The 21,324-nt window shown below is 38.7% G+C and overlaps 1 protein-coding gene across 1 annotated transcript; it reads left to right on the forward strand.

The window, feature by feature from the left end:
* The first annotated feature begins 5,401 nt into the window (after positions 1 to 5,401).
* Positions 5,402 to 19,841, forward strand: LOC110040991 (uncharacterized). Its single transcript, XM_089270581.1, has 18 exons — positions 5,402 to 5,677; positions 5,938 to 6,296; positions 7,796 to 7,960; positions 8,974 to 9,081; positions 9,198 to 9,323; positions 9,832 to 9,928; positions 10,301 to 10,519; positions 10,972 to 11,351; positions 12,256 to 12,423; positions 12,651 to 12,761; positions 13,395 to 13,511; positions 13,859 to 13,949; positions 14,376 to 14,750; positions 16,159 to 16,269; positions 16,736 to 16,846; positions 16,973 to 17,083; positions 17,582 to 17,673; positions 18,377 to 19,841. Exons 1-18 carry the CDS (start codon positions 5,545 to 5,547, stop codon positions 19,013 to 19,015), a joined length of 3,513 nt encoding a protein of 1,170 aa, XP_089126707.1. The 5' UTR covers positions 5,402 to 5,544; the 3' UTR covers positions 19,016 to 19,841.
* Positions 19,842 to 21,324: the final 1,483 nt, after the last annotated feature.

A 21,324-nucleotide genomic window follows, 5' to 3' on the forward strand; every position in this document is an offset into this window, starting at 1 on the left:
TACTAATACTAATACTAATACTAATACTAATACTAATACTAATACTAATACTAATACTAATACTAATACTAATACTAATACTAATACTAATACTAATACTAATACTAATACTAATACTAATACTAATACTAATACTAATACTAATACTAATACTAATACTAATACTAATACTAATACTAATACTAATACTAATACTAATACTAATACTAATACTAATACTAATACTAATACTAATACTAATACTAATACTAATACTAATACTAATACTAATACTAATACTAATACTAATACTAATACTAATACTAATACTAATACTAATACTAATACTAATACTAATACTAATACTAATACTAATACTAATACTAATACTAATACTAATACTAATACTAATACTAATACTAATACTAATACTGATACTGATACTGATAGTGATACTGATACTGAAACTGATACTACTATTACTACTACTAATAATAATGATAATACTAACGAATATTTATATAGGATAACTCTTCAGTACACTTAAAATTGCGCCGTATAAGAAAGGAAGACATTTTTGTGCTGAAGGCATGCTCTAAGCAAACATCTTAGCATGTGAACTATGATGTGAATTTTCATAAAATTTGGTTTTGAAATAACTAAATTATTGGAACAAAATTGCGACACGATTTTCACAGATATGTCTAGGATTGAACGCTAATGAGATTCAAATTCCTTATGATAAATATCACAAGGTGTCCTCATTGGTAAAAAGTCACCAAAAAACACCCAAGGAAGGCGTGGTTCCTACTACAACTTTCATTTTGAAATTCTTGATCTGGCCGTTTATTTCCTGGAGGACAAATATAGGGGAAGTCTACTTCAAAATTAATAAGTTAGAAATAGCCTTAGTTTTAGAGGTGGCGAGCGCAGACTACTGGTGCTGCGTGTGATTGAAAACCGTGCGGAATGTTGCATGAACGCGAGAGGAATTTTCTTTCCATGTGCTACAAACTCATCCAACATGGCTTTTGATTATGGCAGTATTGTGTGTTCTCTAGCCTACAACAGGTCTGACTTAGATGATTGTACCAGCAGTGGGATCAGATTAGGATACCGGCGGTTCCACCTTACAACACACCCGATAGACCTTTTTCGACTGGGCGGTTTGTTGCCCCATTTCAGACCATGTGATGATTCTCTTGAAAATTCTTCCCTTGAAATTTTCAAATAGTCGTGTGCATATGAATAAATTATTTTTAGATGGATAAAAGAACGATTCTCCAGAGAATATCACGTGGTCTGTAATGGGACAACAAACCGCCCAAGCGAAAAAGGTATATTCCAGTTCAAAACAAAACCGTCTCTGCGTCGTCTGCGAACACTGTAATTTGTTAGGTTAAGTCCCAGGTGGAACATATGTTAACCTGTACTCAATCTCATGTCAATATATTCCACACTGACAATTACAGCATTTAACGGGTGGAATTGGTAGCCGTTGGAATCCTTCCGTGATGTCAATTCTGATTTGCCGGAGTCATTAGCATGATGGATGAATAAATTAATGTTAGTGTAGCTGTGACTGGGAAAGTTCATTAGCAACTGATTTTTATTTTGTCGTGCAGTGAAAGTTTTACTTAAAATACTTAAGGTCATAGCACACACGAGGGGACTATTCCCTGCAACTAGTCCCCTGAAGAGTTGATACGAAGGAACTGATCGCAAGGACTTGTCCCACGAACAGTTCACACGAAGCGTTCTGAGGAACAAGTCGCAGGGACTTGCCCCAAAAATTCAAACTGGTTTGAAGACTAGTCGCAGGGACCAAACTTTGGTCCCTGCGACTAGATTTTGAAGCAGAAATGGCCAATTCACACGATGGGACTTGTCCCCGCGACTAGTTGCAGGGACTAGTCACAGTATGTAGCCACCCCGTGTGTGCCGACCTTTACCCTTAATAGTTACTGTGATCACAGTTAGATCTTAGATTGGGTGGTTATAAGATATTGATTTGAGTACAGTGCAACATTGGGATGGCGAGCTCGCCGTTCGGCACAGGTAGCTGCGATGGAGACTTTGGAGATATAGCGGCAACTATCCAAACAGTTATTCTCTCAGTCCTGAGGATTAGGTACTCTAAGTAGCTATAAAAATTTCGTAGATCATTTCTCCGCAAGATTCTCACTTTTCGCGCAAAATATACATAGCAACGATCTTTCTGAATCTTATTTTTGTTTTTATTATTGGCTTGAGAGCTAATTAATTCGGTTTTCTTTCTTAGTCTTAAACAATTTTTATTTTACAGGAGATTACTTCAGGTTAGCATATTCTTGAATTGCCATGCATTACATTGCTCCCTTAGTCGTAAGGTCAGCTGAAATAACTCCCGAATCGTTTTTAATGTACCTTAAGGGATACTTGTCATAATGTCAATAGTCAATGACACAAGTCGATTAGTGGCTTGATTTATATGGAGTTGTAACTTCCTTGAGAACAGTAATAAAGCTTGACGAATTGAAAGAGAAGCCTGCTTTTATTAATAAGCCTACTTAATCTTTACGATTGATGACTTGAAAGGAGAGGAGATCAGGGGTTGGCTGGGTGAAAATTATATTCCTTTCTCTACAACTTGCCGTTTACCTTTGCTCATGTCATGCCAAAAGAAACACATGAAAAACTTGGTAAATGGAGAGCGTTCGCTGACAAAACAATTATCTTTTAAAATATCTTGCAAATGGTTTCGATCTTGTTCAGTACCTGTTCCATTCTTTTAATTAAAACCTCAAGTTATGGAGGGTCTTTTCCTTAATTCAGTGTCGAGTGTTTATCTTCTGTGGTCCTCTGTGATTGATGTTGCTGACCCCTCACCAGATAGGAACGGTTTAAAACAGTGAATGAAAAAGAGCACTACTTTGTGTAAGTTTGTTTTGTAATCCAGGCAAGGGCACGCATAATTTTAATTTCATTCTCCTAAAAATTGCAATTTCTGAAAACTCAAGCGTTGGTAGTTTCTACACCTTTAATGCGCCCCACACACAAACTCTACAACGACAAGCAGGGCAAAGTCCCGGAAGGCCTACTGAGGCATTTTAGTGCTCTTAAAAAGTACAGAAATAACTCCGATTACTTGGTGTACGAGATGTGCTCTGAACGTGCAAAGCGACTCAATTCGCGCAAAAGTATTTGTATAATTTTGCCTCGCACTCTTCTGATGCAAATTTATTTTAAAACCTTTATTTACTCGCAGAATTTACATTCCTTATTTTCCTTATTTTTCATGAAGACACCGAAACGTCGGTTTTTATCGCTAGTTTTTGCTTGTTTATGCATAAAAAAATCCGTCAAGTATTGACAAATAAATTATTACGTTGTAAAACAGCAAAAACACCACGGGCTTGTGACTAGGAAAATTGTCCTAAAAGGTGCTGAAGCCCGACCGAAAGAGGTCAAGTTTTATCCTCTGCTTTTTGTGCTTAATAAACTCGTTTAGAATAAAGACGTCTGCACATTGTTTAATTTTGCTTACTGCTATTTGTGTGTTTACCATCTTTCGGACAGGCCGTAAGCAGTATTTGAGACTGGCATCACCTGGAAAGATCTTCTTTTTAGTTTGGCGATATTTTGTATTTGACTTTCAAACTGCATGATGTGAATTTGTTATTGTTCTCTTTAGCCTACTCTGTATAAGAACAACATAAAAAGACTATAAAACACCCCTCACCACTATCCTTCGAGAAACGGGATGCAGAACCAAAGGTTTAGCGAGATCTGTATATATTGGTCAAAGTAAGATGTAAGAGCACTATATTTTGACACATTATTATCACTCTACATTATTATATCAGACAAAATGAATTATTTGGACGAAACGGCTCTCAAAGAGACCGTACAGTTTAATTCATAATACGTGAAAAAGACAAATACGCTTTAAGAACACTCATCGTTTTGCTTTGTTCTGTGGTAATTCCGGTGAATAGATAAAGTTTAAATAAATCTAACTCTGTTTTGGTATGTTTCGAAAAGAGCACTCTTAAACATTTTCACATATTTTCACCGGCGGTCATCTTGGTGTTCACAAAAGGCCACAAAAGAGCGTTACGTGAGCGTTACGTGGAGCGTTACGTACTCCAAGAGAAGACATGTTAACTGAAGTAAACATGACTGAAAGAGCTTTCAATGAGGAAACACCCATTTCATCCATGTTCTGTGTAGTATGGAAGAGCCGTTGTTTAAGTGTGTTGGTGTCTTTGGGAGTACCCGGACTGTTGTGCAACTCTTGCAGTCCAGTCAGCATTCAAGAGATCGCCGAAAGAACGGGCTGCCGCACAGACGACAAGATCTACAAGCTCATGAGAACCATGGTTCAATGGGGAATTGGAGAAGAATTAAGTGAGAAGAATTTTCAAGCCAATAGAGCCATGGAGTTGCTTAGGAGGGACAAAGGACCGAGTCTTGGGTACATGGTTAGTTATTATGGAAGCGATGAAGAGAAGAGAAGAGAAGTTTATTATCGTGAACAGCTGCAATACAAAAGATGGCGATACAGACCACAATGTGGTTAGAACGGTTTACATCCGGGTTTTCGAGATATTCGTACCATGACGCTTTGCAGGGTGGGAAATTTTAGAGCTAAGAGAAAATGGTTGCATTTGATTGACTGGCTCTACACTAAAGTGGCTTTTCAACTGAAACAAGTTTACGAGACTGGTGATGGCCCTAAACTGTTTGAATTAACAAAGTGCGACTAGGTGACCATCTTCCTTTCTTTAAAACTGTTCCCTGGAGTTTTCGTGGCGTGTATAAACCCCAGGCTTAGTTCAGTTAAGTTTCAATTACCCAATGTTATAAAATTACGAGAGCTGTGCATTAATGGGTGATCTTTTGACTCCTATATGTTGTCATTTTAACTACGTTAACCAAAGAAAACAGGACTTTGAAACGCAAGTCATGTCCCAAGCCCTAAGAACAAAAGTAGAACAGATTAAGACGAAGGAATGGAGACAGTGCTCAGAAGATGTGCAGATCAATCCTTGGTGAGGTCAAACGTATTTACCCTGCTTTCAAATTGCGCACGTAGACCGCGTGAAAAAATAAATGTAACATTTCAACAGTTTTGTAACCAGAAAATGACATATTTATACTCAGTAAAACTTGAAGGGTGTAAACGGCTAGGTGTTACTTGCTACTAGCTGCATAGTGGAATGCATATGAAAATCCGCCTCATTCTGACGCGTTTAGTGAATTGCTGGCAGAAATCCACCATTGAAAACTTAATCTGAAAAGTGCATTTTTAGCACTGCCATTCACTTTATATTTCTCGGAAATTAGCCATGACATTAACACGTGATTGGTTTGATCATAGTTTATATTCTCGGGACTCGTGTGAAATATGACACTGCAGTTCTTCAAATTTTCTTACTCCTTTCTCCTCGCTATCTGATTGCGATGAAAATGCAGACCCTCCTAAGGTCCTAACCGGAGAAAAATGAGGAGAATATTGTTTTTGACCACTGTTTCAGAGAGGCCTATAAGGAAATCTGTTAAGACCTTTCGTCAATAGTGTGAATGATACTTGATGCACGCAAGTTCAACTCTTGTGGCCGCAGTGTGTATTCTCTCTGCGAAATGAGGTTGTTCCAAGGTCTTCAACTATTGGCTGTACTTTTGGTTTTGTCCAATCTCTCGGTTTTAGCTGAAGGTAAGACTATTGCAGTACTTTAAACAGCATTCTTGTTTTTAACTTCATGTGGAGTAAAAATGAAAGCGTGTTGGATTAGAATGAGAATCGATGCGATTAGGTGCACATTTTGAGACATAAAATAAGTGATGCTGCATGTTTGAAACAAATGGCTGTTGTCAACGTTAATTTTATTCTTGCCTAATAGGAAAAAACTTGTGCAACTCGTACATTTGAGGCTACTATTAAAGATTGATTAAAGGTTGATTGTTTCATTTTAGGACAAAATCTGGTCCAAAATGGAAAGGTTAACTTCACAGTGGCAAATGGAGACTTCCTTTATTGTACAACCGTGCAATACCCTCGTGCATTTTCTAGCTCTAGAAATGTACGTGTCCTTGCATCGATCAGCCATGAAAAAGAATCTATGAGTGTTCATGATTCAGCAGTTGTGTGGACATCAGACGTGACACAGAGCAGTTTTCGTGTATGCGTGGTGGAATCGGGTCTTGATACAAATGGATCCTCTATCGTAAACTGGATCGCGTTTCGAGGCACTCCCTCTGGAATGTTGGACGGCGCCGCCTCCTTCAGTACATTCACCAGTGGTACAAAATGTGCAAGAGTTAACTTTGCACAGGTATGGCTCTAATTTAAATTAATAATCACTAAACGCAAAGGAATTCGCTTGTTATCGGGTTTTTCTGAGAATTTCTTTAGGCATATTTTTGATAATGGGAGAAAGTTTCCGTTCTTCCTGTAGAGTCAAGTCGAATTTATTCAAACTATTGAATGATTACATTGCAGTAATTCGAGGTTTTCTTGTAAACTGGAGGGTAACCAGCAGCTCTCTACTCGTACTGAGAATGTATCGAAATTATTAAGTCTGGCGAACTCGCTGTTGAGAGTGAACTGAAATTGCCAAAAATATCCCCACGGGATAGGAAAATTTCTTTTAATCACTGAATTGGTTCCGTTTAGAGTTCACTCAGTTGTTGTTCTTAAAAACGTAACACAACGTTCCGTCAGAGTGCTGGTTAAAATTCGTCCAAATGGTACAAAGCTTCGTAGAAATTCATAATTTCTTTCTGTTGTTTACTTCGAGAAAATAAAATCAGTAGATTTTAAATATCTTTGCCAGTGCATTTGGAAACCTTGATATGATTTCAAAACGATGGAGTGACTCGAAGACACATATTTATTTCTAGGGGAAAGGGGGAGACTAAAGAAGAGAGTTAAATTTGTAAATTGATGGTCATTTTTGGTACTTTTAAGATCCTTAAAGTGGGCCAGAGGTTGCAAATGTCGAAAGACGGGTGGTGAGTTTAAAACAGGCAAATGAGTGACGTGATGTGATTGTCGTTCACGAAATCAATTGTCAGTTGTCTCAAGCAGGATTATAAATTCGTGTCAAATGATTTGCTAAGCTGTTTTCTTAGCTCTGATCTGATTTCGATGCCTTTTACTTCGGCCAAATGAAATCGGTTAATGCTTATTATCAGATTAGAGTGGCGGATCGAGACTTTGAGCTAACGGGGGGGGGGGGGGGAGATGGGGGGTTGTTTTGCTTGCCCTGCCGGCTTTTCTTCCTTCGTTTTCTTAATCCGCCACTGGATTATCGCGTTATCGAGTCCAGCATTTGTTGGATTTCATGCGCAAGGCGGTGTCGCTGCAATTTTAGAAATATGTTCGAGGGAGAGATATTGGATAGAAGCAGTTTGGGAAAGAAAAGAATTGAATTAGTAGTTTACAGGTCCGAAAAAGGGGTCACGGGGTTGGGGCTATGAGACAAGAGCGAGGAATTAAACGCGGGGCATGTGTAGCCTCCTACGCAGACACTCTTTGGGTTCGTCACGCAACGTGACGAACCCAAAGAGCCATAAGAGCGTCTTTGTAAGAGGCTAGGGAATGTGTCTAGTTTCGTGGTCATTGCTTTGCACCCAAATGTCAGCTGCTTTTAATACCATGTCACACAATTCAACGCTCCACTTTTCGTAGCTCTGATAGCGTGACAGTTGCTTCCATTTCTTGTTAGGCGCAGTGTTTGCTGGCCTACGTGACAACTCTTTGCAAATTAATCAGAGTGAATGTAAACCTGAATTTATGTATTTTTTTTCTTTTCTTTTTCTTTCTTTCCAGCGCTTTTCTTCTGTCCCAAACGTTCTCGCCACAGTACGTCATTCTTTCAGCAACAGGCCACAGGACGCCATGAATATCTGGATAGAAGAGCTGAAGGAAGATTACTTCAGAATCTGCCTCCGAGAAGTAAAAACGTTTGATGGCAAACATCAGAATTTGAAAGTGGTAAGCTAATCCAATACAGTTTGATTATATGAAAGTTACAGGAACTTAACGGAAGAAAATAAATTACGCCATTCTGATAAAAGTTATCGAAAATACTTGGAGCCATTTCTGTTGTGGGAAGGACGTTATCACTAGTAAAGCAATTAAGCACACGATGAAATGCTGGAACAAAAAACACATTTATTTTCGATTTGCAGTATTTTGAAAAGCTTTGGGTACCTGTCCTTGTCCAAGATTTATAGTCCCCTCATTAAAGACGATGGTTGATCTTCTAGTACATTTCTAATAATATAAAGATTTAACCAAGCCTTATAGCAGTGCTCTTGGGTCGGTTTGTTCAAAGCCCAGGATAAGGGAAAATTTTGATTTGAGTTTTGTAACTTTGCGGTTAGGTTTTCTGTTTATATTGTTTGACCTTCTGCTTTGAGTTTAAATTATCTCAAACTAAACAAAACAAAACAGTGAAAAACATTTGTATACAGTACAAGAAAAAATTATTCTTTGGTTAAATTTTAATCCTGGGTTAGCGTTAACCGGCTTCCTAGCAGCCAGGCCCTAATTACAATAAGTTATCCTGACATGAACCCGTAATCCAATCAAACACCAGCACTTGGTCAGCGTGATATCGATAAGCTCTAAACTTGAGCCGGCGATATGGTCACATGATACTGGTCAGCAGAAACCTCGTTTTGACGGGTGTCAATTGACCATAACTGAAAATGCATGAATGTCCAATATCAAAGAAATGAGCTATAAACCAAAGCTGCATGCCTCTGTCATCCTATTAGCTAGAGAATGGCCGCCATCTTTCGCGACTCCGCCGCCGCCGTCTTGCGTACACGCCCACGAGCAATACCGCTAGCCATGAAAACCATTAGAAAATCAATTCATGGGTTTCCATTTCTTTCCTATATGGGTATGGGGCTCCGCTTGGCGGTTTTGGACTTTCATGTTGAGCATGTTGATTTTCGACTTTTGAACTATAACAAACTAACTTTTTTTTTTTTTTTCAGGACTGGCTGGCATTTGTTCGGGGAGGCGTTCAACTTACATTCCTAGGAAAACTACAATTTGAAAATGGTGGCGCTCCTCTTGAACAAGACAATTTCGCCTTCTGTAAGGTAAAGCTTTTTTTTTTCTTTAATACAGGAAAGTTAAAAGACAAAGTTGTTCGACATGGTAAATAGTTTGAACCCGTCAAGAACCATCTCTGACCGAAATTGTGTTCTCTTGTCAGGTGCGCAATTTTACTGAAGAGTTTTATGCTCCTCCAGTTGTCATGGTTACAGTCAATCATCTTTATGATAGCAATAATGTGTATTCTATCAAACCAGAGAACAATGTCCTTAACACGTGGATTGAGGTGAGTTGTTGATGCAGTACACAATCCAGTTGAAATGTAAACGAAATGATCTTTGTTGTCGTGAGCCAAGATACAAAGCCGTTTCCACAAAAGGTCATGGAAAATACGACAATTTAACAGGATTCGCGTCCACTGATGATCATACAAGTTACCATGGTTTAATTTGTGACTGGTTACTGTAAATTTTGGCAGCATAATTTTTCTGTCTGCAATTTTCACGCTTTTGTTTTTTTTTTTATTATTATTATTGAATGTACAGGCTATAGGAAGATAAGAGCCTTGAAATCGCACATTCTCGCAAATAAACTATAGCTGACAGCAAAACAAGAAACTGGTTATGATGAGAATAACTGTTGTTGCGTTTTATGGTATTTTCCTTGCCACTGTGTTACGAAATTGAAAAGTAATGTATTGCTATGGACAACTTCTCACTAGTTTTCTTGCAAAATGGTTTTCAGTTTAGTATGGGTTTCTATTTTATTAATTTGAGTTGTTTGTCTGTCAACAGGAAATAACAATTTCATCTTTTCGTGTGTGCATAAAAGACTTGTCAGGAATGGAAAGTCAGCACGATCCTGTTACTGTTGACTACGCAGTTACTGGAGGTAAATAAATTTTTAGTTGACTCGGCTATACCTGCGCTGGAAAAATGAGATTTTAAACTAGAAAAATAATAAATAAACAGTCAAGATTCTTCAGCGGGTTCCTTGTGAAAAACCATATGAAACATGGCTAAAGTCAATGAATAACACATCTTTGTCAGCAATGTTTGAGCCATTTTGTTTAATATTAGAGGAGCATGTGTAGAGCAATAATCTTGTACATGCTTTCCACAAAGTAGTCGTTCAGTGAAACGAGGTTTTTGTTGTTCAGTTGAGAACTGACAAAGACTGCAAAGGTGTCAACTAAGTGGTAAAATTAAAAAAGCTGGTTGGCAACCCAGGAAATTACATATTGTGTATAAACTTCTTTCACAGATCTTGATCCGTGTATCAACGTTTCCTGTAACTACTTCGCTGTTTGTAAGGCATTTGGACCCAGGGATGCGCGGTGTATATGCGTGGATAACTGTCCATCATACGAAGAACCCGTATGTTCCTCAAATGGAACTACATACGACAACGAGTGCGTGTTCCAGCGAGAAATGTGCCATCTGAAAGCTAACTTCACTCTGTACCATCCGGGTGACTGTACAGGTAATGAGAGTAAATTTACCCTTGATAGAGTTACAAATGACAACCAAAGATAAAATGTAAAGTAAAAACATTTGACAGACAGTGCAAACATAAATTGGCTTTCTCTATTAGTCTGATGTTCAACTCGCTGGGTATGTGCACCGTGGAAAGAAAGATCTCTTAAGTGCCTCTTAAGTCTTTTAAAGATTTATCTGCAATGCATCAGATTTTGGTGAAGCCAAGGAAACAAAGAAGCATTTTGATGAGTTTTTCCAAAGTGAAAAGTTGTAGAATTAATTTTGCAAAAAGCGACGTTTTTTTCAAGACTCTTATATCTTATGATATTATAAATTGTAAGAGAGAAACCCATCTTGAGCCGTTTCAAAGCTACTCTCACCTATGTTGTCATCACGCCCTTTAATCATAAAGCCCTTTAACTAGAATAAAGCTCAATTTTTCACTTTCTTTTCCAGGATTCCCTTCTCAAAAAGGCCGTCATCGTCTCCGTCGCTTCCCAAGCTGGGCTGAAGCAGTTTGTGAACAAGTTCCACTGGCTCCTTTCGTCTTCTATCCTGACAAACCGGTTCACATACAAGTTTCCGTTAATCACGTAAATTTCTCAGATCCCAGCTACATTCACGAAGCCGTGGTGGTCTGGGTTGAAGACATCAGGGACAAGAATTTCACAGTTTGCGTTACACAGGCTGGGAGAAATGAGAAGAAAAATGGACAAGAGCTTGCCACAGTTGACTGGTTAGCATACCAAGGAGCTCCTGATGGGGGAGTATCGGGTGAAATGGACATGCCGACTTGGTGGACTGGAACGAACTGTCGTGCAGTGTCCTTACCTTCGGTGAGATTAATATCAAAATGATACATCCTACTAACCAAGCGCGAGAGGGTCATTCGAGACCAAGGGCTGATATTCTCTGTGTACGGTCACAAGCAAGCTTCCTTATGAAAGATTTATTACACGACTAAAAATGCTTAGAAAATACGTATCTCACCGGACCATAAGCGCACAATTCGTAATAAGAGCCAACTCTTCGTTTACTAACGCCTTGCATCTTGCAAAAAGAAGAAGAAAAAGTTGGGGAAAACAGAAAAAAATCTTTTACAAAGTTAATTCTTATGGAAAAGTAAGGCTTCAAGAAAGGGAAAGGGTGACCATGCGGTTCAGCGTCATGTCTGGTTCAATACTTAAAAAATATTAAACCTGCAATATAGCAGTCTGATTGGTTCATTTTAGTTGTTAGCCACCTGATTTAGACAGTCGTGTGACACAAATATTTATTGCAGTGAATGATTATCTATAGTCAACTGTTCACCAGGTTGAATTAAGATTAGCTTACATCGAAATTAGAAGGAAATCCATCACTGATCGTTTACTTAACAGAATGCCTATATCCAGGCTAATAACTTGCTTTAGTATCACCCAACTAGTGGACTACTGCAAATCCTGCATTTTGATTGGCTACGCTACTAGGGGACTATTAGTAACAGTCATCGAGTAGCGAAATTGGCGCCATCGAGCGTGATGCTTTCTTTCGTTTTATTCCCAAATAAATATTTCTTCAACTTGCATTTGCTAACTTTATTATTACCTTTTCTGTCCGACTAGTTGGGTGATACTAAAACAATTAGACCCTTCGCCCTCAAGGGCCACGGGTCAATAGCCCATGAGGCGAAGCCGAATGGGCTATTGACCCGTAGCTCTTGCGGGCTACGGGTCTAATCGTTAAGTATATATTCCACAGAGCAAGTTCAAATCAGTGCCCACTGTGCTTGTGTCAGCGGAGCATGAAAGGCGTGGTGTGAAGCACGATGCCTCCTCTGTGTGGGTAGAAGATGTCACAACAACGTCCTTTAAGATCTGCATCAGAGAATTACAGAACTTTGATGGAGCTCACCAAAACATCCACGTTGTAAGCAATTTCAGTTATTTGTACTTGTTAATACATCAGATGTATATAGTACATAGTTTCACTTTCGAATACATTTTCCGCTCGTGAAATGCTTTTCAATTATGGGAATGATTGAAGAGTTAAAGGAGCGCTTGTAGATATAACGCCTGTTTCCCAAATCGTTTTCTGAAACTGTAACTGTTAGCATCAATGCGAAAACCTGAAAAGAAACATATGTTTTTTTCAAGGATTGGATGGTATTTGAAGAGCTTCATCGACCTCTCTTTAGAGAGCACGGGTCTATATACTTTACCAACGGGAACAAGCCCTCCAAAGAACTCAACTATGCTTTTTGTGAGGTATGGTTACCACTTTATAAATTATTTTCATATTTATTTACTCATTTCTAGACTAGACATGCCCTAACTTTCTCACACGCTCATTCGCATACTGGCTTACTTGCTTAGTGACACCTCATCCATCCATAACTCCACTCGCAAAATCACGCTCTTACTCAAATTCGATTTCCGCTCACTTCCGCACCCAATCACAAACCTACTCACTCGCGCGTCCAGCCAATAGGCCATTCCCGAGTTACCTTGTTCCTCTGTTTCAAGACGAGTTTTCATGTAAAACCATTGTTATGAAAACGAGTCATTTGCATGAAAATGAAACTGCAGGCGGAACACATTTTCATATGAATGGTTTCGCACGGAGACTCGTTTTGACAATGAGGGAAACGGCAACTCAGAAGTGCCTATTAAGTCACTCCGTTATTGGATAGTAGTAGTAGTCATTTGCAGTATAATAACTCACGAACTTATGAAGCGGGGGTTCATGATTTATTGATAAGTTGATTAATTCACTTAGTTTTCTGTTGCATTGGTTAATCATTTTTTTCTTTTGTTCGTTTTAAAATCGTTCATTTGAAATAGGGATTCGTTGTTAGTGCAATTTGCAATGTACGTTATCAGTTCCCTTTCTTTTATTAGGATGTTGTCTTTGCAAAGCACTATAAAGACTCTCCCGCAGTTTTGGTTTCTGCAAATCATTCAACAAACGGAGGAAACCTTAATCCAGCGTACAACTCCATATCAGTTTGGGCGGAGGTACGATATTATTTATTCTTATAATATCTAGTGACGATGCATTTACAAGTTATTTTAACTTATCTCCGTTTTATAATCACAGTGTATGAACGCAGTTTCATGTTAGATTGAGGAACATTTTAAGGAAGAAATGTACTGAAAGATAGTGCTGATAAAGTTTTTTTTGTTTGTTTTATTATTTCCCCCATTCCAAGACTAAACACAATCTATTAGTATCAAACGAAGCATTAAGTGGGTGAATAGTAAATCATATATTTGTCTTGGTGTGATGGGTTCAGTACCGCTGGTCATTAGGTGATGTTGGGGCTGTAAGACTTGCGTATTGAAGATTTCTTCTTTCCTTGCAGTATATAAACAAGACTGGATTTAGAGCATGTGTGAAGGAGTTGTTTGTGAACCAGCATGACCCTCTCTCAATCTCATATGCAATCATGCCAGGTAGAATGAAAAGGAACAATAAGGCTAGAAATGAAATATTGTTTATCAGCTTTTGTCCCTTCAAGCTTGGTTTACAGGTAATACGAAAACCGTAGAGCAAGACAAACTATTGTAATTGAACGAGGACGACGCAAGGATAAGCCCATGAACAGACACAAGCAGCAGAAAAAAGGAAATCCTTCCTTTATCCTGCGCTTTCTATTATTTGACATTATTTGGGTATTTGTGTAAACCAGAACTTCACTACGGCTTATATAAGTTGGATGAAGTCTGAGTTTGCATATTTACTGCTGAGAAAAGAGACAACTTTGAAGCTACTTCCTTAGGTAATAACAGAAAACTCTATAAATATTTTACCTTTGAAATTAAGTTTCATTTTCTTCGTTTGTTTGTTTGTTTGTTTTTGTTTGTTTTTTTTCTACAAAGATGTGTGCGAACCGGGCTGGAGTTTCTATAATGGTTCCTGTTACTTTACCAGTGAAACTTGTCAAACATGGTCCAACGCCAGTACCATCTGCAGAAACATGGGGGCTAATCTGCCTGCCATTGAAACTCAAGAGGAAAATGTGTATATTCAGCACAGACACAATGGTGACAAGGCGTGGATTGGTTTGAATGATATTGCCACTGAAGGATTATTCTCCTGGGTAGATGGATGCCCTGATAAATTCCGCTACTGGGCCGAGAAACAACCGAACGACTTTAGCGGGGAGGACTGCGTACACACTCTTGGTGCTAGACATGGATACACGTGGAATGACGTGGATTGTTCTACATGTCATCAATACACGTGCAAAAAAGGTGAACAACAGTTTCCTTTATCATACTTTTATCATGTCGCTATTAAAAAGGACCACTTAACTACCGCCAGTCCAGATTTGACGCCTAGGATACAAGAGATACTACCGCTTTCTCCTAAACCTCTAAACGGGAGAGTAGTTAAGAGGCTTAGGAATATAATGCTAATAGAATAAAAAATATGACACTGACAGTGAGCTTCTTTAACATTACCAGATTTCATTGAACCTGCTTGTCAGGGAAATATTTGTCAAGTTCCTATTTTGCATATCAGGTAAATGTTTGGTCCGAGATGCACAGCATTTAACAGAGAAATATATACCCCAAAAGGTCAGAACAAGCGAGATTCAAAAGTCTGCTGATCGATCAGAATCCCCCAATTAAGAGCAGAATTCTGATTGGTTCTCCATTTTGTTTTATTTGCCTTTGGTGTTTGATATATCCATGTTATTGGCCGGCTGGGAGGCTCGTATAGTGAAAAACTGTGACCGAGGTCTTGAAAATGTTGCCCGAGGCATTTTCAAGCCCGAGGTCACAGTTTTTCACCACACGGACCGACCTAAGCCGGACAATAACATGTTTATCTTTTTTTCTTGGGTTAATTGGCTGACAAGTAGGTTTGTTTACGTAACTTTGTCTTTGAATTGGTTTACGCGCCGTCTACAAACCATTCGTAAATCTAACGAGCGAACCAGCGAGTAACTCAGATGCTAGACAAAGAAAGATGTATTAAAGAACAGATTTATTTCGAGCTACTTTATGTTAGTGGCATTTAGTTCACCAGTTAAGTTCTCCGAAAGTGTTTTTCCGGTGTGAAATTTCGTGCAAAGATTGAAGTTGTACTACAAAAACAATTTCTGGCAGTCGTTGCCAATCACTTGAAATCAGAGTTTTCTACCGTAAATTGAGTGGCAGATAGCGATGAAATTCGTTTAGTGCATTCCACAGAAATTCTCTAAAATACAGAAACAATCAGAGAGGTAAAGGCGGCTGAAATTAACTCATTTTTTACTTAAAATTGTACAGAGAGAGACCCAGAGGATTACGCGCCATTACAGCGCCGAGTTACAAACAGCCAAACAAACTCTTACAACTTCAAAAAACTCAATTAAATTTACTTACAGTGGCTTTCCTTGCCATTTAAAGGTGAATAGAGATAAACTTGAGTTGATTAATCGTCGATGGAAGTGTAAGAAGGGAGAAAGATTGACGATTACCGCTAATTCGTTCACGAACATTGCTCAACTCGACGGATATCGCCCGCTGTGGCGGTCCGGATGAGAAAATTCCGTCCCCTCCAGGAACCAATCAGATTGCAGGATTTGTTGAATTCCACCCGCTCATGAGCTGAGAAAAAGATAATGTATATTACATCTACGCTAATCAACTCCAACTTTTGTCTTATTCACAGATTATGATGAATGTACCAGTTCTCCGTGTTTTAACGGAGGTACTTGCAAAAATGGTAAAAGGACGTTTAGCTGCACATGTCCTCCAACCCACAAAGGACGTTCATGTGAAGGTAAGCTTCACTTTTGTTGCATGGGCAGATGTTGTTTCCGTCTGCCCAATATCAACCAATTGTTGTGGGTTTCAGAAATGCTCCTGCTTCCATTTTCCGAAAATATTTGCCAGAAAAGAGATAAGGCAGAAGATTCATAGGTTTTCAACAGTTTGTGTAATTCAGACTTTGTCAAGTTTGTAAAAGAAGAACAAAATAAAAAGTACTAATGCTGCCTCATTAACCTGCATCCATGTCTCTTTGTTCCTTTGCCATACACTTTCTCATTTGTTGTGATTATAATTTCAAAATAGGCAGCGACACTTTCCAACAATTATTGTCCTAAGAGGTTTTACATGCAATGTATTACCAGACGCTACAAATAACATCTAAAAGAGTTAAAAATATTCAAGGATCTGCCATGCTCAGCGGATGGACTCTGGTCTTAAAAACGTTTTTTAATGATAATTTGCTTTATCTGACGCAGAATTTGACGAATGTTCCAGCAGCCCGTGTCTAAATGGCGGTACTTGCACTGATGGAGTGAATAACTTCACGTGTTCTTGCCCCTCACCTTTTTTTGGAGACAGATGTCAAGGTAATGCGCTATCTTTGTTACAGGGGGAGACCGTCTTTAATTTATTCTTGTTTCAAGTTTAGTCCTGGTGTTCATGATTTTAAGACAAACCACCTGATCAATAACGATATTTTCGCTCGCATTTAGAAACGGACGAATGCCAGTCCAATCCCTGTCAAAATGGTGGGACATGCGTAGATGGCGTGTACAGTTTTACCTGTTCGTGCCCTAGCTTCTTTGCTGGACCACGATGTGAAGGTGTGGAAAATGATTTTATTTATCACAAAATATATGCCACAATACCCTTTTTATAAAAGCATAAAAAGCATATTTTTATATTTATTTTTTTAAAGTATATATTTTTTAAAGCAAGATTTGCCATCAAGTTTTGTGTCCTTGTGAAATGTGAAGCGCGAATGGTCAGTTCAGTGAAGGAACCACGGACTAAGAGGTCCAGGCTCCTACTTTCCCGGTCGACTCTGTAACGTAGTATACGTGGGCATCAAAGAAATGTTAGGGCAACCTAACTTAGCACCGTGGGAGATAAAAAGAGCGTTGGGGGATTGGAACGGACGATGAACTTGCAAACTTTACCAATGCTCCTTGTCGCTTTATGCTGTCTTTGAGCTGTGGAATAAAGAACGTTTTATTTGTTTTAATTTTTTGTACTTGGTGTCGAGTAGTTTAATCAAATTAAAAAGCCAAAATTATCTTGTCTCTTTTCAGTGGTATTAATTTATATTCCTATTTTTCAAGTTTCTCCTGCTGTATCCTGTAAGAATCACTACTCGGCGGGATTGACATCGAGTGGAACCTACTACCTGAGTGTATCGGGGCATTCTTTCCAGGTAAGTAAATTTTAATATGCGAGGCATTTTTTTATTTCGTTGGCTGGGAGCCCATCATGATGATCTGCAAATAACTGCCTCCAAATAATGATCCGGTCATGTGCATTACCGTCGGATAGCGGCTCATGCGTAGTGTCGTGAAAAACGGTTGCTCGTTTCCCTGAGATGTTTTAGAGAGTTTTGACATCTCTACTAGTCCAAAAACAGGAGAAGATAACCAAGAAGAAGCTTGCAGTCGTGTGTAAGGAATTGTACAGTGAAGCCAGGAGAAAGGCGTGCTGACCGTCTCCTCCAAAAAATGATGGTAAAAATCAAACTCAGTGATCAAATTATAAAGCAATTATTGAACTCAGTAATAATAAGATGTCGTGATTTGTCAGTTTCTCGCATATCTATGTAATCATTCTCAAAAAAAAAAATCGCAGCATTTTGCTCAAGCTCAGTTATGAGTACCGAGTGTAATTTTCATTGTCATCCAGTTATTTTTTATGTACTCGCCACTGGCAAACTAAGATATTTTGCTTTAACTTGTCCAATATTTTAGTAACCCGTTCATTAACAGTTCTTCTACCAACGCTAGATTTTCTTTCATTTAGAGTGGACTGATACCATTGAATACTATAAACTTGCTAGTAACCTTCCGAACACGGAGTATATTATTGTAACGTTTTTTTTTTCTTTTTCTCAACTTTCTTCCTATTAGGTTTACTGTGATATGTCATCTAACGGTGGTGGTTGGACTCTCATCTCACGTTTCTCAAATGCTGACAGTACAAACTGGATGCAGTATAGCGGCAGTTGGTGGTATGACCGCACATCTTCATACGGCAGCGTTACCAGTCCATCAAATAACTATGACATGATATCACCAGCATTCTGGCTTGTCACTGGCAACTACATCAAAATAACCCGGAGTGATGACAGCTCTAACACAGCCTTGTTATACACCAGCAGCTGCACTGGCGGGAAAACCTTCAGAAGCTTTATAACAAGTTACGGAAACTTTAGGTCTGGTGGGGTTTGGAACAGTAACAATTGCCGTGGAAGCTGTTACATCTCCGGCTATGGTGGCAGCTACTTATCCACAGTGGGTTTCAGTCAAATGCACTGCAGCAGCAATCTTCAGAGAAGTCGTTATCTGTCATTCTGGTGCGACTGGAGCTCTGGCGACGGATCCGTGATGATGATTGGTGGAGGAGGTGATTCATGCAAAAGAGCAGATCATGGGATTGGTATCACAGAAGCTAATTCGGCCCAGTTCGGTACAGGAAGCTGCGATGGAGACTTTGGTGATAGCTGCAGCTATCCTAGCAGTTATTCTCTCAATCTGTGGATTAAGTAGTTTAGGTGCGGGATATATTGTGCTTTCTATACGCTCGAAAACGCTAAGGAATCTGTTGCAACCATACTTTGAAATGTAGCCTTGGGGATATTTTAAGGGAATATCTTATTATCATATTATCATACGAAATATAATCAAACGAACTAATCTTTAGAAACGTCGTCCAGACGTTGGTACACGTCGCAAATTCTTCTGATTAATCATTAGAAGTCAGTTGAAAGCGACAGCTGAGTCTGTGTTATCTTCCGTTAGTGGTATTTCGAATTTTTCTCGATATGATATTTGGGCATTTTTTAAGGCTAGTGATTACTAGTTATTTCCAGTGATGGGAATATTTTGCTAGAAAACAAGGCATCGGGCGTTAAACCTTATAAATGCTGAAATTTCTTAGTTTTCTGATTATTTTGAAGATCTATAAAAACAGGCATCTTAACGTATTTGTAAATCTGCATGGGGATTCATTTCTGATCTCTAGTTCGACTTCTCTAGTTACTGTCACGTACATGTATCTCCAGAACGGTTTATTTTAAGCATCTTGTGATCTCGCTCTTTTCACACAAAATACCCTTCTTAGTTCAGTTTCTTATCGATCTGGGAAGTCAAGGACTATAGTTTGTTGAAGGTGCAATGCATATACATTGCTTCCCTGTAATTCATCTATTTCGGATGCACCTGTTATCAAAGCAGCCAGCTCAATATCATTTACAGTCTTAATTTTGTCGTTTAGAAGTCTCTGGACAGCTGAAATTATTTTTCGAAAATCTTTGAATGTCATCTCACTTAAGTCTCCCTCTAGAGAACAGTAATAAATCTTTACGATGCCAAAGAGCTGCCTGTTTATCTTAATATATAGGACTTTTTGCTAGCTGAGGAAGAAATGGGGTCGGGGCTAGGGTACGTAGTTGAAAAATTGACCCTTTTTGCTCTATACTTCTCAACCGACTTGCTGAAGGAACAAACATGGCGACAGAAACAAGAGCATCACACAAGCATTTATTAACTAAATCTGGAACTATATGAAGATTTTCAATTCACTCCCGATACTTTGAATTAAACTTTTATTTATCCAGGGCTTCAGATCTATCTGTTCTGTCGGAAAATTTAGTCCGCACATAAACTGCCGTTTCTAATGTTGTGGTTGAGCCCGCCAGTGGGAGGATGACAATAATAGAGTCGAACCTCCCTCATGCGTACAACCACATGCACAGGACCAGGGAAAGGGTCCGCTTAAGAGAGGCTTAAGAAGTGTCTGTATGTCTGTATGTCTCTAAGACCATTTCTAAGTTTCCTCTTATGGGAGGTGTCCGTTAGCGGAGGCTCGACTACACAGTGACAGTAGTTGCAAACATTTTAAGGTGGCAGCCGTACAAACAAAGAACTGAATGAAAATGTACACTCGTAGATTGTTTTCTTATTTAAGTAAGGGCACGCACAGATCTGGTTAAGAACGATGAGAGTGTAAAGGAAAACACCCTGCAATCACTTCATTTCAGCAGTACTACGAAAACGGGAATTCTCCCAGACTTTTCAAAACTAAATACAATATCTTCTTTAGTTAATGTCGAAGAATCTGTGTTTTTAAGCAAAAGTAGTCAAAACCCCCCCTGAAGTATAAAAGACATGATGGAAAAGAAAGGATGAAGGTTAACACAGTTCATGTCCCAGGCCCAAGATATAGTCTGCAGGTTATCCCTCTTAAGGTACTTTTGGAAATGGTATCCAGTCATTTGGCGGATACTATTACCACGCACATTGGTTTGATGTTTTCGCAGAGGATGAAAAGAGAGTAAAACTACCTGGGCTGTCCACCTGATTTGCCTCACGAAATTGGCTATTTCTAGACCCTCCAGGACACTGGGATTGATCAAAAATATCGCTAGAGGGATTACATTGACAATAAGGCCAAAATGGGGATTAACTCTCTTACCTCTTTATCCTCTCATGATAATGAACAAATGCCGTTGAAGGTAAACCTGCGGTCATGTTGTTTAGCTTGTTGTTATGTTAAGAACTGGCCATAAGCATGTCGATGGATAGACAAGTTCTAGGCAAACTGGCCCATCGATAACTGTTAATCGAGCATATTTACAATAAGAAAGTATATCTGGAAATACTTATAAAATTGCAAAAGAAGTAGTCTGAAAATTTCTAAGAAATCAAGTGTTAGTAGTTCACTTGCCATTACTACACCTTTTCAAAACCATTAACTTTTCCATTGTACGTTATTTCCAAAAAAAATATAAAGATAATATTCCTTTTGTTAACGTCGGAAAGTAATTGCTGTAACTAAAGTTCGTTAAAAACATTCT

Source organism: Orbicella faveolata, unplaced genomic scaffold, assembly GCF_042242905.1.
Source record: "Orbicella faveolata isolate gen_17 unplaced genomic scaffold, um_ofav_v1 contig_1, whole genome shotgun sequence".
Classification (NCBI taxonomy): Eukaryota; Metazoa; Cnidaria; class Anthozoa; order Scleractinia; family Merulinidae; genus Orbicella; species Orbicella faveolata.

What these genes read in the sequence shown, in the direction of transcription:
- LOC110040991 (XM_089270581.1), top strand. Translation starts at nt 5,545, where the DNA reads ATGATACTTGATGCACGCAAGTTCAACTCTTGTGGCCGCAGTGTGTAT. An exon ending in TCAACTATGCTTTTTGTGAG is followed by an intron (nt 12,762 to 13,394) that starts GTATGGTTACCA and finishes TTCTTTTATTAG; the next exon opens with GATGTTGTCTTTGCAAAGCA. An exon ending in TGCTGGACCACGATGTGAAG is followed by an intron (nt 17,084 to 17,581) that starts GTGTGGAAAATG and finishes CTATTTTTCAAG; the next exon opens with TTTCTCCTGCTGTATCCTGT.